This window comes from Seriola aureovittata, chromosome 10, assembly GCF_021018895.1.
Source record: "Seriola aureovittata isolate HTS-2021-v1 ecotype China chromosome 10, ASM2101889v1, whole genome shotgun sequence".
NCBI classification, from domain to species: Eukaryota; Metazoa; Chordata; class Actinopteri; order Carangiformes; family Carangidae; genus Seriola; species Seriola aureovittata.
The window spans coordinates 18,755,088-18,770,766 of record NC_079373.1 but is presented as its reverse complement, the minus strand read 5'-3'; the positions used below and the strand labels follow the sequence as shown (position 1 = coordinate 18,770,766).

General features: G+C 41.8%; 1 protein-coding gene across 2 annotated transcripts in view; it reads left to right on the top strand.

Annotated features, from left to right (window-relative positions):
* The window catches only part of b4galnt4a (beta-1,4-N-acetyl-galactosaminyl transferase 4a), a 127,950-nt gene that overhangs the window by 72,094 nt on the left and 40,177 nt on the right, over window positions 1–15,679 (top strand). For both annotated transcript variants that reach the window (XM_056387066.1, XM_056387067.1), the window contains exons 3-6: window positions 108–206; window positions 8,490–8,585; window positions 9,822–9,912; window positions 11,191–11,291. In XM_056387066.1, the coding sequence (XP_056243041.1) occupies window positions 108–206; window positions 8,490–8,585; window positions 9,822–9,912; window positions 11,191–11,291 (387 nt within the window). The remainder of the gene's footprint in view (window positions 1–107; window positions 207–8,489; window positions 8,586–9,821; window positions 9,913–11,190; window positions 11,292–15,679) is intronic.

Below are 15,679 nucleotides of genomic sequence, written 5' to 3'. Positions count from 1 at the left end.
CTGAGATTTAAGACCCCCATTCATTTGTCTTTCCCTTTCATCAGTGTTTCTTCCCTGCAGTTAAAGAGGAATAAGTGTGACCTTGTTTCTGTGTTTTTCTTTTTAAGGATGATGAGCCAATCACAGGAGGGGCCAATGGCAGAGACAATACCCACGTCCGGAAGTTCCTCAGCCAGCGCCACAAGAAATTTCCATGGAAACCAGAGGTAATTTATTGTCTTTCTACTTTCTCAGGCTTGCACTTATCCCTCAGTTATCTTCCTTTTAACCTCCCTCTTCCATCTTTCAGACTGATATGCATTATTATGTTGAGGTCCCTCAGTTGCTTTGTTATTTGTGTGACTCATCAGCTAAACCACAATCACACACACACACACACACACACACACACACACACACACACACACACACTTTCAGCGATTAACCTTTGTGGAAATGTTTTTATTAATGGCTCTCCATGTCTGCTTCAGTAATGAAGTGTTTGCTTTTTGCATCCGAAAGTCTGAGACCACTTTCCCTTTCACTTGAATGGCAATGCTATGTAATTCAGCAGCAGATGTCAGAGGCCCATTTTCTTTCAGATGCCCTTTTTAAGAGCAGGTGACAAGGTCAAACAGTCTTTCTCTGGTAATACTATCAGAGGAACAAAATGTAACTAATGATTATGACGAGAGGATGGTAATATTTCTTCCCAAACCATTAGCAGGTTATATTTAAAGGCACCTCGGACCTGAAGATTACAAGTTGATGTGATTCATCCTAATTTTTCAGCTCACTTACTGATGTAGTTTACACACCCACTGTAACAAAGGCAGCAGCAGATGGGGCAATTATGTCACGGAGTTGTGATAAGAAAAGCGGCTCTAGATTTGTAACCTATTCAGCAGAGTTTAATTAAAGGATTGTGTGTGTGTTTGTGTGTGTGTTTGTGTGTGTGTGTGTTTGTGTGTGTGTGTGTGTGCGTGTGTGCGCGTGTGTCTGCAAGCCAAGTCTGCAAAATATGATTTATTAGTCGTTTGCTACCTGGGGTAAAGTTTAACTATCTCTGCTGAGCACCACAGTGTGTAGTTCTAGGCAAACTATAAAGAATCTTAACAGTTCTTACACAGCATGAGAAAGATAATAGGAAGTTACTGTTGCAAAAGTTATTTTCAGGTCGATCAGTTGGACCGCAGAGACATGTTACTTTTTTTATTTTTATTTTTTATTTTTTTAAAGAGGATTCTCTTATGGTTTACTGCCTTGTACTCAGCTTTCTGGCTGCTTCTGCAAAGCACTATGCATGTAATCTTCTGCACGAGGCAGCATCACAGGGCTGCTGAACACAGAATGGGCCTGATAATGTTACAGTTTTATTTCAGCAGACTCTCCTGGCTGAGCTGGTCTTGAGTTAGCCTGCCTCTGTCTGTATGCTTTCCCTCTGCAGCATAATACATCAAACACCAAATTATCCAAGAAGTCATGTATAATGCTAAAATACATTCACAAACTCACATCCTTCTGTTTTAATACTTTGTTTCAAGTGTAGTAAGCAATGATAACGAAACTGCTGGATTGTCATTTTGGCTTTGAGAGTTGTCACATGTGGATGATATCTGTTTTTAATGTAATGTGTCCTAAAAACATCTGTTGCCTGAATATCTGAGAGGCCTGAGTCTAAATGTGCAGAATGCTTTTGGCATAATTTAAAATGGTGCTACTTAGAAAATGAGAAGTCACATTGATATGAAACAGCCAAGCTAGGCTGTCAGCCAATCCAGCTATCTGAATCTGCACCATGAGGACTAATTGCACAAATGTAAATGGATTTCATGGCCTGATCACAGGGAGACACTTTATTATGAACATCCTGTTTTTTTTTCTTGTCTTTTATCATTTTGTATGTGAAAACTGTTAAAACCACAGGATGCCTTTGCACTCGAAGACTTGTACATGATTTCATTGACCAACCATAATTTCTTATTTATGGTTTGAATCGGAAAAAGCAAAACAGCCTCAAAAGGGAAATAAATTTTGCAACATCCACAGCAATTACGTTTTGCATTAAGCGTGACCGGCATCAAAGCTCGCTTGTAGAAGTCAAGATGCCATTTCTTTGACTCATTTCCAGCCCACTCATAAAGCAACACGCCATTTAGTTTCTACGAATTTTCTGCTAATCCAGCATAATTCCATCAAAATTTTCAAACATCTCCATAAACTTGCACCCTCAAAAATCTCTCCTCGTCTGATGTCAGACTTCTGCTATGTCGAGCCTGAGCCAAGTCTGTCAGGAAGCACCGAATGCAGCAGCTCTTCTCCTTTCCTCACTAGCTATGTGTCCTAATTACCAGCACTAACTTGTTTTCCTGGTGCACAGCCAAGATGGCAGAGGTCTGAGGGGCCACTGAGCTCGCACTGTCAGAGGCGTAGACTCGGGCTGGTGGAGGTAGAGTTGTGCCATATGCCAGCTGTCACAGACTGACAGAGGTCACACGGGCATCCAGAAGCATTCATACGAGCGGCATGAGCATAATGAAAAGATGCTGACTTTATTTCTTCTAATGCGTGCGCCGATGAGAGACATAGGGACGGAGACAGAGAGAGGGAAAAGGTAATATATTTTTAATAAAGCGCTGAGATTCTGACCTGTGTTGGCGCAAGCAGGTTGTTTTCAGCCAATACTGGCGACTTAATGAGCATCCCTGGCCGGTGAAGTCATCCAGAGGTGGCTGTGGATTAGTGCAGACATGTGGCTGTAGAATGGACATACTCTGTGTGCATCTGTCAAGGACACCAGCAAGTCAAGGACATTGACATGGGATAGAATTCAGAGAGATTTAAAAAAAAAAAAAAAAAAAAAAATGTTTTTGAAGACTCAAGCAGTAGCCAGGCATGAAGGGATAAACAGTCATTTCCAGCAAAGCTGACATGGATCCACAGAGAATTTGGGTATAATGAACAATTTTATTTCATCAGGAGCAGAAAGAAAATGATGGTAAGAGGGATTAGTCATACTTAAATCATTGTAGACTTTGATATTAGGGGGACTATGATTTCTTTACATGTTACTGTTCCTCGTTTAAAGCCACAGTGAGCACAGGTTTAACATGAATCATCCCAGATGTGTCATAAATATGAAATGATGTTAATAAGTTATTCAGACGGTGTTAAACCAAGTACAGGTAGATCCTGGTTCACTGACCGACTCAGATGTCTGGTCTTCTGTCTCTTGTAAAGACAAAGCTGCAGATGTGGAGATGAAGTATGTGTGTGTCTTAAAGTGTGTACTTTTGGTATTGCAGCTTTGGACAGCCTATTATTTACCACTCAAGAGGGAAGTAAGGAAGATATTGTGGCACGGCACAGACACATGACTCAGGTGGGAGCAGTCGTCAAAGCTGGCTCCTCACACGAAAACACATTGACAAGACTGGAGGAGGATCTTTCTCTTTTTCTTGCCCCCCCCCCCCCCCCCCCCATCATCCCACAGTATCATGTGAGAGTGACTAGACTGGGGGAGGATGATATTTGTCTCTCCTCACTGTTCCCTCTGTCTGTCTGTCTGTCTTTCTTGCATCTGTCGATCAAATATGTTCAGCAAATAGACGAAAAGGAGGCAGAAATGTGATTTCTCTTAGAGGCTTCTCATTACAGTCGGTCGAGTGATCGACAGCTTGTGCCAGCAGATAAAGAAAAAAAAAAAAATTCTGCTCATCCTTCGTGCTCTGCCTCACGTTCCTCAGTTCCACGTATCCTCTGCAGCCATATCCATCCCCCCACATGTTATATCCCTGGCATGACAGAAGACATGTAATTGTAGGACAGATGGCAGATTATACAAACCCTCATTACAGTGGTTGATGAGGCCGGAATCTAGATCATATGAACCTTGTCTTCCATTTCTTGCTGCTCTCCTCCACGTGAAATGAGTTCTCATTATCTCACTCCATATAATCTCTTCTTTCAAACCTCTCTACCTTCTTGAAAAAAAACCCTTTTCCTCACTGTACCTACCGATTTATCCTACTTTCATTTCTTTCCTAAATTACTAATGGGCAGAGAGAGACGAGATAGGCAGAGAGGAAGTATCTAAATGCCCTCTATGAAATATTGGATAAATTGGATTGAATAAATTTCGTAGCATGTTAATACATGTTTAAGCAATAACATTCCTATAACAGCCACGGAGGGAATAACTCGCATGTGACATGTATCATTTGATCATTCATCGAACATAAACATTTCAACATAGTAGCTCATTAAAACCACAGTGCAGGTTTACGATGTATCAACAGTGAGCTTTAATGTCGTCTCTTCTATATGCCCTGGGGGAGCGAGCTGACTGGTATTGTATATACCCCAGTGTGCCTTAGCCAGGAACATCATGTCTCACTTTTCTTATCCAAGGGGGATTTACAGTGTCAGTTGGTGCGATTGCTCGTCAGTGGGTGCGCAGAGCGGCCATTTGTCAATGCCTTGCTGCCAGCAGGAACGCAGACGGCTGCACCAGATTTCGAGAAAAAGGGAGACAGCCTCCCAGAGGAGAGAGTGAGAGAGAAAGAGAGAGAGAGAAAAAAAAAAGAGTCTGATTTGTGCTTCGCTTGATAGTGCGACCAGATGGGTGAGAGAGAGAGGAGATATTGGAGAGCGGTGGAGACGGAGATACGCTAAGACAAGCTCACAGGAGTGTGGGTATGTGGAGGAAATGTGTGGTCTGAGGGAGATAGGCGAGACAGTCGCAGTGTGTTTGTGCAGAGCGGCCTCTTAGGCTGAGCTGTATACGATACACTCTTTTATTCTAAACATCTTCATCAATCAGTGGTTTTCTCGCTCAGCTCCTCTCTGCGCACCTTTCATTTCCTGTATTCCTTTTCTCTTTTCTCTGGCATTCTTTTTTGACAAATGGCATTGCTTTCCTCCATCCCCCCCCCCCCTCTTCTCCTGCCCTCTTATTTAATGGCAGTCAGAGCTGTATAGGTGCTCTGTTGCTGTGAAACTGTGGTAGCTATATATAGGATAGTGGGGAACAACTTTTGGAGAGTGATGAGGTGGATGGACATAAATAAGACAGAATTTTCATTACATAGTATTCTGTTTAAAAAACATTTTACATGCCAGAGTTTTACTTTAATTTGCAAAAGTTAAAATCTACATTTTTTTTTTATATTCCTCGAATATTTTGCAGAGGGCAGATATTCCCCATTTGACATGTGACAACCAGTCATATTTTCACAGTGTGATGCACCTGCTGTAGGAAAAAGGGAAATAAGATATATTTCACACATTTCCTACATTCTTCATACTATCTGTAGCTGCCTTCTGTTCCCCTTCTTCTTCTTGAGTAACTGCAGACTCAAAAACAGTGTGTTTAAATATCTACATCAGCACCAATGTCATCATTACTGTGAAAATATCTACTTGATATAAGACACATGGCTGTACCTCAGTAAAATGAAAAATAGAGCGGCTTGTATCAGTCATCTGAAATAAGCATCGGGATATATTGGTTATCAGGTATCGAGTGTCAGCACCTCTCATTTGCTGTATGTTGCTGTTGTTCAGCAGCAGTACAGCAGAGCCAGTGTAAGTCCTGCGCCCTGTCTTTGCCCGGAGGTCCCCGCTATTAGCCTGACAGGTAGCCACTTTGTGCCTTTCACCGCTACCTACTACTTTCGCCTATACTAAGTGGAACAAGTTACCTCTGATCAAACATCCCACATGAACAGACGGAATGACTGTGATTGACAGAAACGGCTAGTTTGATCTTGTAATGCAGCGGCGCCTGCAGTCTCTGGTTTACTTGGAGTGAATTTGTTACAATAGGTGCACATAGAGGAAACAGTGCTTTCTGAACCTTCCTGTCTGTGGATTAGCACGACAGCACAGAGGTCTGCCCCTGGTTTTGGATTAAGGAACGGAGCACAAAGTGAGAGCAAAGGAACAAAGTAAGAAAGGCATCATTCTGCTTCTTTTTAGTCAATTACTGAATGTGAATGTGAGCTGACAAGCTGTAAAGGAGAGACACAACCACGTCCCTACATGACACACAGGCACAAGCATGCAAATCACCATCTCTATACAAACTTAATGTGAGTGTCTCTTTATTCCAAAAATAAGGAATCGGGAGGGAGACAAAAATGAGATAGAGAGAGACAGCGAAGGTAACTGACATCTGCAGCTGAGCTCAGGGAAACTAAAGACAGAATTTGGAGAAATCAACAGTATTCTGCGGCACACAGGTAGAAATTGAGAGGCGGTCAGAGAGAGGTCAGAGGGAATAGACAATATTAGAGATGGTAGGGCTGAATTCTTTGAGTAGGAAGCACAGGGATAGAAGAGGGTGAGTTTAGGTTGGAGTGGGTGAAGAAAAACATAACTTCCTTCTTGTCCCATTCCATATCCACCATCCTGTTAAGGCCAGAGCACAGACAGACCTCTCGCATTGATGTCACCCACAAAATACAGCCAATTATACTCAAGTGCCCCCCAGCAGAAAGCCGACTTCACAGCCTGTGGCCTCTGCAGGGCTACACAGGGGTGTGTGTGTGTGTGCGTGTGTGTGTGTGTGTGTGTGTGTGTGTGTGTGTGTGTGTGTGTGTGTGTGTGTGTGTGTGAATAATTAGAGAAAGCTGCGCGCTTATAACTATTTGACAAGAGGCGGGGTGAGGAGGGGGCCAGGCCAAAAAAGGTTTGCTTTTAAAACCCACAGGAAATCTATTAAAAGCTTTACATAAGGCATATTTACACAGCGACTAGTCCCGTCTGTTAAATCCCTCTAACCTCGCTATGCGTCCCCCCCCCCCCCCCCCCCCCGATTTCTCTGCCACTCCCTTTTTAAACATCACACATTCTCATTCATCCTTCTGAGTTGTTCCTTGTCTCTGATTTGATTCTGTCAACCCCACAAAATCCCCGTCTTTTACCCTTTCTGTTTTTCATTTGCATTAGTCATTCTGCAAGAGAGTATATAACAAAGTCAAATATGGGCACCTAAAAAGCTAAGAAGTAAAATCTGCCCACTGTTTTGGGCTGTTTGCACAATAAAAATATCTCATGGTTAATGCATGGGCTGTAATTGGCGTGCTGCTGTCAGCTTGCAGGGCACTTAGTTGACCGTACAGAGCTGGGAGAGGAATGGAAAGGACCACTTTGGGTCAGGCCATCTGTTAGAATGCCTGTGTGAAACTGAAGCAGCATCACACCCTCCGTCAACGTCTTTCTCCTTTAAATGTAGACGTGGAGGCAGAGTTGTAGGCTTTTACTCTGAAAGGCTTCCCTGTCTCGCCCCTCTAATCCCTCTGATGAAAGGACAACAGGATTTACAGCCACTATGTGTGTGTTTTTTTTTTTTTTTTTTTTTGTCATGAGGTCACTCTCACTCTCCATTGATTGATTTGACAGCTGACTATACAGCTAGCAGCTACTCTACACACAGAAAGACCACCTCCATCAAATGAAATGGAGGCCAAAGTAGTGAAGCCAGCTTTAGCTTTGATCCTCACTCACCGGGATTCGGCTTTCTCGTCAACTTCTGTGTGATGTTCTTAAATATCTGTGGCAGCATTACAGTAGCAGCCTGCTGGGACTGCTGTCACACATTAAAGGATGGGCATATGTGTGTGTACAGTATGTGAATGTGTGTTGGTACAGTTGCTTGATCATCCAGTATGAAGAGTTAGAGCTGGCGGGTCACACTGAGACAACGTCCACAGGAGTGACGCTAAGCTGCACCGAGCATTGCGTACGAATGTGCGACCATGCATCAGCGCTTCTAGTCTCTGCCTTCTACCGTTTGCACTCGTGCAAAACCGTGTGAATGAGGTGTAACAATCAAAGTGTTATCTGCGACTTGTTGAGGAAATCACACCAACCCCTCTTGAGCATGTCTCACTTTTCTGAAAAATTGTATATGGACAATGTTTTTGTCTGTGTGAGGATGTGAAAAATTATAGTCATCTATGCCAGAGTTTTTGTTTTGCATTGCATGTGACTCAAATACTAAGTTTGACACATAAATCATCAGAGAGTCGTCTCTTCATATGTATGAGCAGACCCATGTGTTTGTAAGGAAACTATACCCCAAGGCTGCCTGGTTTCACCATCTGTTTTTGCTGTGTCCTGTGATTTCCCTGCGTAAATCAGACAAATGTCAGACTATGGGCAGGGGACGAGCTCTGACAAACTCGCTCCAATCATGCTCAGTTTACACTCCCCCACTGACACTCATGACAAACTCTCTGTCACCTTCTCTTATTCAGGACAGTGGGAACATTTGAAACTTCACACTGCAGTCACATGTTTCAGCAAGAATTCATTTCTGCTGCGTGGAAGAGAGGCATCCGAAATTGCATGCATTCCACTACAAAAATATATCGACCGAAACCAGCGCAAATGGAAATCTCGCTGTAGTGCTGAAGCGTATCCTGCCTATTTAATAGCAAATGTGATGCTCTTGTTACTGTGTGCACCAACCTGATTACTTGCTGTGTGTGCTTGTGTGTTGGCAGTATAAGGGCCAGGCCAACCTGCATGTGTTCGAGGACTGGTGCGGCTCCTCCATAGCCCAGCTCAGAAAGAACCTGCACTTCCCTCTCTACCCTCATGTAAGTATTACAGAGCAGACTGAGTGACCTTCTGTCTGTTACTGCTCTGTGTTTTTGTTGGTTAAATGTAACGCTAAAGATGCATCAAACTGACTGTTTGCAAAAAGCCTCCTCCCCCCCGTAGTTGTTGCTACACCTGCACCTATGTTTCTCTGCTAATGTTGTAAGAGTTAATGCTTTTAGGTTGGGGGCTTACAAATTGGAATAAAGGCACATTATCTCACATGCTAAATGAATGTCGGATGGTACATAACTAATTTTTAATTGTATTAGCATATTAGAACTAGATTGCGAATCCAGCATAATGCATATTGGGTATTTTGCCAACGGAAGTTAATCTGCCCTCGCAGGTGTGTTGCTGGGTTAAGCTAGCCCTGATAACGAGAAGCACAATAGTGTTAAGGCATTGGAAGTCAAAAGAGCATGTCAGTTTTAATGAATGGAGAAACGAGTTGGCTCGGATGACTTCTTTTGAACAGCTTATCCACAGAGTTAATAATAGACTAGATGTATTTAGAAATATATGGGGTCGGTATCTGTGAGCGATAAGTAGAGATGATCACCAAGACAACTGATATTCATGTATCCCATCCCCTATTCTCTATGCATCATATAATTGTCTATGCTCGATGGAGGAATGTGAATTTTAATATTGCTGTCTAATAACCTGAGTCACACACTGAGGAATGTGCATATTTTTTTTTTTTTTCTTCTCACACTTCTTTTTATTTTATTACCTGTTTGAATATTTTATGTGTTTAATGTATGTTTGAATGCTGAAAAAGCAATAAAGAGGTTTAATCTAAAGAAATAAAAACGATAAAAGAAACAAAATAAGACAGAGCACTGAAATTAGGTTACATACTGACACAGTTACATCCAGGACCAGCCTCCACACAGTGGGGAAATACTATATAGAGCACATATATCATGTTTTTTGTTGTTGTTGTTTTCTTTTTTGATAGTAAGCTTGTTAGCACATGGACATGCTAACGTTACTTACACTTTCGGTCCTCCATTTTTGGCTTTGATTTAAAACAGGACACCATTCTCCAAACACTTTTTACACTGAGTGTTGCTCTTACCCGAGTTAGATGCTCACTAAGCTATGATTGGATAGTGGCTCTTTGGGGGAGGGGTATAGCAAACGGTCAACCGGTGGAAAGGGTTTACTAATATAAAAAAAAAAAGCAGCCACTGATGCATGATCTAATTTTTCTCTGTTTCTGTCTGTAGACCAGAACCACAGTGAAGAAGCTGGCAGTAGCTCCGAAGTGGAAGAACTATGGCCTGAGAATATTTGGCTTCCTTCATCCTTACAGAGATGGTAACTAGCTCATCGTATTAGCGAGGCCCTCCTCTGAGGCTGAGAGCCTTGGAGCATGTGTCCTTTATGAGAGTAGACAATTTCCACAGCCCTCTTAATCCAAATGCTTCAGAGCCACTACTATAGTGGATATTCACATTTTTATTAGGGCTGAATGCCAGCGATCTCACAGCTAAATCTCATTGCAGTACCCTCATAGGCTTACCCTTGAGCCCAGTTGCTATGGGAACTGAAAAAGCCTTAACACCCAAGTGCCCTTACACAAATTGCAGAATATGAAGTTATTAATTAGATATCGTTCATTTCACTCTCTTATGTTGCTTTCACTGCTAGTATGTCTTTCTCCAGTTAATGGCTCAAAGGTCATACTATCTTCAGGATTCTCACGAGCACTCCACAAGTGCCTTCACCTCACATTGCCAGAAACAACCTTTTAGATGCTTTTGTAGATTGAGTGTCAAGAGTTAGTCACGTAGAAATGTTCTGAGGTTTTCCAGGTTGCAGACAATAAAAGCTCAGACGACTCAATGGCACATGATATCCATCTTATCTACAGGCAGTTGGTGTATCCATTAGAATATAGCTGCTACTTTATCGTCTTTATTTAGTCAGATCCAAGTATATTACACATGTGAATTATGCCTTGATTTAACCAGGTAATATTTAGATTTTTTAATGTATTTTAAAGTGTGTATTTAAAGAATTCCTACACAATTTCAATACAGTACAAGTACATCTACTATATACATTGGTGTTTGCCACACCCAGCGAATCCTGATTTCCTCACCCCAGAAGAGTGACAAACAACTGCAAAGTCTCAACATAAAAAGAAAGTGTCTCATACAGCAGCCACTCGGGGGAATGACGCTTTATGCAGCTCCTACTATTAATAGTTAGTTGTTAGACAAAATTGACAACTTGTTCACAATCCTCAAGTATCCTGACTTTCTACTTCTAAAAGGGATAGCTTTAATTATACTGGCTGCGCATGTGCTTACCATGCTGCTTCTGGTTTAGCTTTCTGCACAAATGCTCGTTTGCATTCACATAGTTGTTTCATATGGATTGGAAATTCAGTTGCGGTAACTCTGTTGATATCACTGTGGCCAAAAGTGTCATCACCACAGCCAGAGGTGGTCGGTGCATCAAATTTTAGGTGTATTTTTACACTTGAGAATTTATTCTATGAGATCACACGCTATCAGATTATACTTATCTGGGATCGTATATATCTCTACTTTCACTAACACACACTTTGATCATGTTTTTCCCCTCCAGGTGATTTCCAGTTCTCGGTATCGTCTGATGATAACTCTGAGCTGTGGCTGAGTCCTGATGAAAGCCCTCTCAACGCCAGACTGCTAGTCTATGTAGGACAGGTAAGCACTGTGCTGCATTCTTGTATAATATCTGAACCAGAGGAAGTCACTCAACTGAAAATCAACAGCATCCCAGCATTTTTTTATGCTTTGGGATTCTCAGCAGATTCACCAAGTTCAGATTTCCAAGACTAAGAATACACTCCCTGGTTTTAACTAATATTGCTTAGCAACAAGCTTTAACTGCAGGAAGAAACAAAATCACCCGGGGCCTAAATAGTTACAAACTCCTCAATGTCATGGATTAAATAGCAAACACTTTATTTAATATATACCCCTGGGAAAACACTTCCAGAGTACAATATGTGCAAGGAAGCCAAAACGTTATCATTAGACTATGTAGTGACTTTATTATCTAATATGATATTCAATCTAAAGCTGACTCATAGCTCTAAATGGCATCTGATGTATTCCTTCATAAACAGTCCTGCACAAAATGACGGATCGGAGATGGTGAAGTATTCATCTATACATTTCCTTATTAATATTGCCACGATCTGACGTCCATGCTGAGACAGCTTTGGGAACATTGGGTCCTGATCGGTCAATGACATAAGCCTTAATTCTGCCAGAGCTCAGTCTTACACCAACAGGAGGGACACTGAGCGATTTGACCTTGTTCGTCTTTAGTAATCACCGGCTCACCTCTTGTCACCATCCTAACGCTCCGGCTATCACTCAGGTCCAACACGCAGTTCAGAATACAGGAGACTTAAATCCTCCTGTAGAACATCCCGTGAAAAATGGTTTTCCTTTCCCGTCTATCCTTGAAGGACCGTCTGCCCACAACTGAATAAAAGTCAAGCTGTGTTGTATTACAGTCACTAATAAAGTTTTCTTAGTGAAACCTTCTGAAAAATTTAAGAAGGACAGGATGCATGAGGTTGGACAGTATTTGAACTGCACCATATGAGTGCTCTGGGCAAATATGTGTTAAGAGCAAAGGTCCAGCTATTGAGCCATCTGTATTCCAACAGGATGTGAAGATGTCACCAGGTTCCATGGGAGCTGAGATTAATTAGTTGGCAGCGAATATTGATGTGACATTTAGCAGTGGTGAAATATCATCTAGGTAATGGCAGGGGAGCAGTGCTATGGCCAGGGATCATTCATCCTGCCAGTGGTAGAAAGACAGGCCTCGCTGCCTCCGCTGTCTTCAGAGACACATTGTGTTTCACAGATAAAAATCTCACTCCGGACTCCGTTCCTCAGTATGTGACCCATGTGTCTGAATGAGTTTAGGGGGGAAAAAGGGGGTTTTCGTTTATGGCAAGTAATAATTGTTTTGAAAGAGGAGCTGAAATATTTTTACATTTTACACAATTTTTTTTTAAGAGCAAGAGACAGAAAAAAATTGACATTAAGGAAAGTCAAAGCTCATTGGGTAGGTAAACTTCTTTCAGAATACACAGCATATGTGTATCTTCCAAATACGTAGTTTTAGATTTAAATGTAATATAACCTAAAAAATAATTGAATGAAAAGTGGCCTAAACTTCAGAACATCTGAAATGATGACTTGAACGCAGCATGGACAGGACTGTGAGAGGGCTCCCATCTAACTGAGTGAGCTTTCTAATGGATAGAGGTTTAGAACTGGAAATCGTTAGAGCGTGTGCTCATTGTGAGTGTCGGATGATTTGTATAGTTTTCTTATCTTTGCTCCTACTAATGGCCTGGCTGTAATTCCTGCTCTTTTTGTGAACTGACTCACCGTCCTAAAAATACACATATATGGTAAATTATTGCCTCTTCGTGTCCATGGTCGCAGGATCGTCATCCTCGATAATGAACTGGCTATATATGGAATGTGCTGCCGTGAGACATTTAGCTGCGATAGGACGAGAAGCAGGGAGCTGAAGCGTTTCCGTGGAGACCCCCATCAGCGTTTTGTTGCTAGTGTTTGAATGATGCACCGAATGTGACTGACAGCTCCCGATTCCCCGCCGCACACCTTCACAAAATGATGACATCAGCTATTTATGTCTTTCTCACACACATAATCAACAAAAACACACACAGATATACTATATGAAGACATAGAAAAGGTGTCTACAGAGGTCCTTCAATGCTGGTTCTCATAGAAAGACAAAGTCACCCTTGAATCACAGTTACTTCCTCTGTTCAGTCGCTCACACGTACCAGCTGGTCAGTGTTGGAGGGGGGGGTCATTCTAATAAGAACATTCTCCTCGGCCCTGCTGGGACATTATCTGTGCACATACGAACGTACTTAATGTGAGTGAGGATCATCCATTGTCCCGCCTTGGCATTAATCATATTTTTTGCCCACAGCTAATCTATAATGAGATTTTCCTTCAATCAGAATGTCCAGACAGCTCCCGCCGAGCTTCCCACAGACTCAGACCAGAGCTTGTCTGATATTGAGAGAGACTTATGAGTTGCACAAAGCGTGTGTGTGTGTGTGTGTGTGTGTGTGTGTGTGTGTGTGTGTGTGTGTGTGTGTGTGTGTGTGTGTGTGTGTGTGTGTGTGTGTGTTCATGCACCGATGTAGCGCACATGTCTGTGCCTAGTGCAGGCACCTATGTGTGTCGTAAGTGCTGCGATACCTCCTCTGTGTGGCTCATAAAGCAGACACAAAAGGACGTGCACTGGAAACTGGATGTAATCAATATGAGACTCCTCAGCAACAGTAGCTGCTCATTCTCTGACAGACGAGACTTTGTCACTGTGGCAGTAACAGGCACCACTGTAGAGTTTTGCTCCACAGTGATGAAAAGGTCAGTTTTCTAAATGCCTCTTTCACAGGAGACATGTTAACATGACAGAGAGGGAAAAGCAGGTGTAAGTAATAAAAACTAATGAATTCATTCCATTTAGCTGCTTCAGTTTCCGGGTCCCGCTGGCCTACTGTCACATTGCTATGGCTTACACTTGAATAGAACACAGCGGTCCTTAATGTTAGTGTTCTCCTGCTATGACATGTCAGAATGTCTGCTGTAAAACAGAACAGCCTATTCTGTTGTTTTCCAAACACTTTATTGCCAGATAGAGTTCAGGTGGCAGCATCTGTCCAAAAATGATGAATAGCACAAAATAATAAAAGAAGAAAAGAAAACAATGAATTGAAAATGGATACCCCCAAGATTAAAAATTTAAACCTGCTTGGGACAGGCAATCCATCACAGCGAGCAGCATGCCTTTGTCTGCTTTTATCCTTGTTGCAGTTACATTAGTCTGTGCAGAACGTTGGATTCAAACTAGCCTAACAGCTGTATAACCATCCATTGATAATGCAGCTTTGACAGCAATAAAAACAGACATGCGGATAATTGTGACGGATTGCCAGACTCAAGCCGGTTTGAAATATCTGCAGGTAGATTTTTTCTCCAGACTAAAATGAATGAAACTCTTGTGACTGATTTAAAGGAGGGAAGATTACCATTCAAAAACCTTGCGCTTGATTCAAATAGCCTCTGTGAGCACAATACCACTTGAAGGTACCAATTACTGCTGCTTAATGAGACAAGTGCACCCAGGGGTCACAATCAAAACAAAGTCTGTTGTTGACCATGACTCTGACTGCACCTGTATCACTTCCTTTTTTTTCTTTCCACATGGAGTTGATTGCAGTGAAGCTGTCTACTGTCTGTACTGAGGTCAGATTGTTGCAGTCAGTATGTTTTTACTGGAGCCTCTGAGTCAGTTAATGAATAACCTTTTTTCCTTTTTGTTTTTATCACCTGGCCTACAAAAATATATAAATTAAAAAAAGAAAGGGTAATGTTGATATAGCCGTTTTGGTTTTTACTTCTGGTTCATGCATGGATGCTTGGCATTGAAAAATGTATCGTTTTGATATTTCTCTTTTCTTACTCTTGTCTCCTTACTAATGTAGTCGGTGCAGTTCTCAGTGGGTGATTGAATCCTGTAAGTTAAAAGCTGCTGCCATAAGTAATGTTATTAGTTGAACTTGTACTCTTCTTGTCAGGACTCGTCAAAAATGTCTGTTTTAGTGTTGTATTATAAGTATTTTTCCTTGTCATAAAAATTGTATTTGGCATTACAAGTCATATTTTTATCGGATAAACTTCCAGCTTGTAAAAGTGGGCCATTGCCTTTTTATTTTGTACATATTTTACATTATTATTATTAGAAATGAGAGCTTACAATGACAATAAAGACTGAACTGTGGAATTACAGCCAAGTTTCAGCACAGAGACCTCTGGCCTCTCATTTGATTGCAAGCTTTTCTGGTTACAATAGACCTTTCTCACTGAGGAAATTTTCACTCGTTATAGCAAGAAACACACAAGTGAACCTAAAAGCATTAATAATGGTTCTGGTCCATTCAAGTGTGTTAGTGAGCAACTGTGTACAATGCCAGGGGTCATGGCACTTATTCCAAGTGGAATATGGCCATTATTTC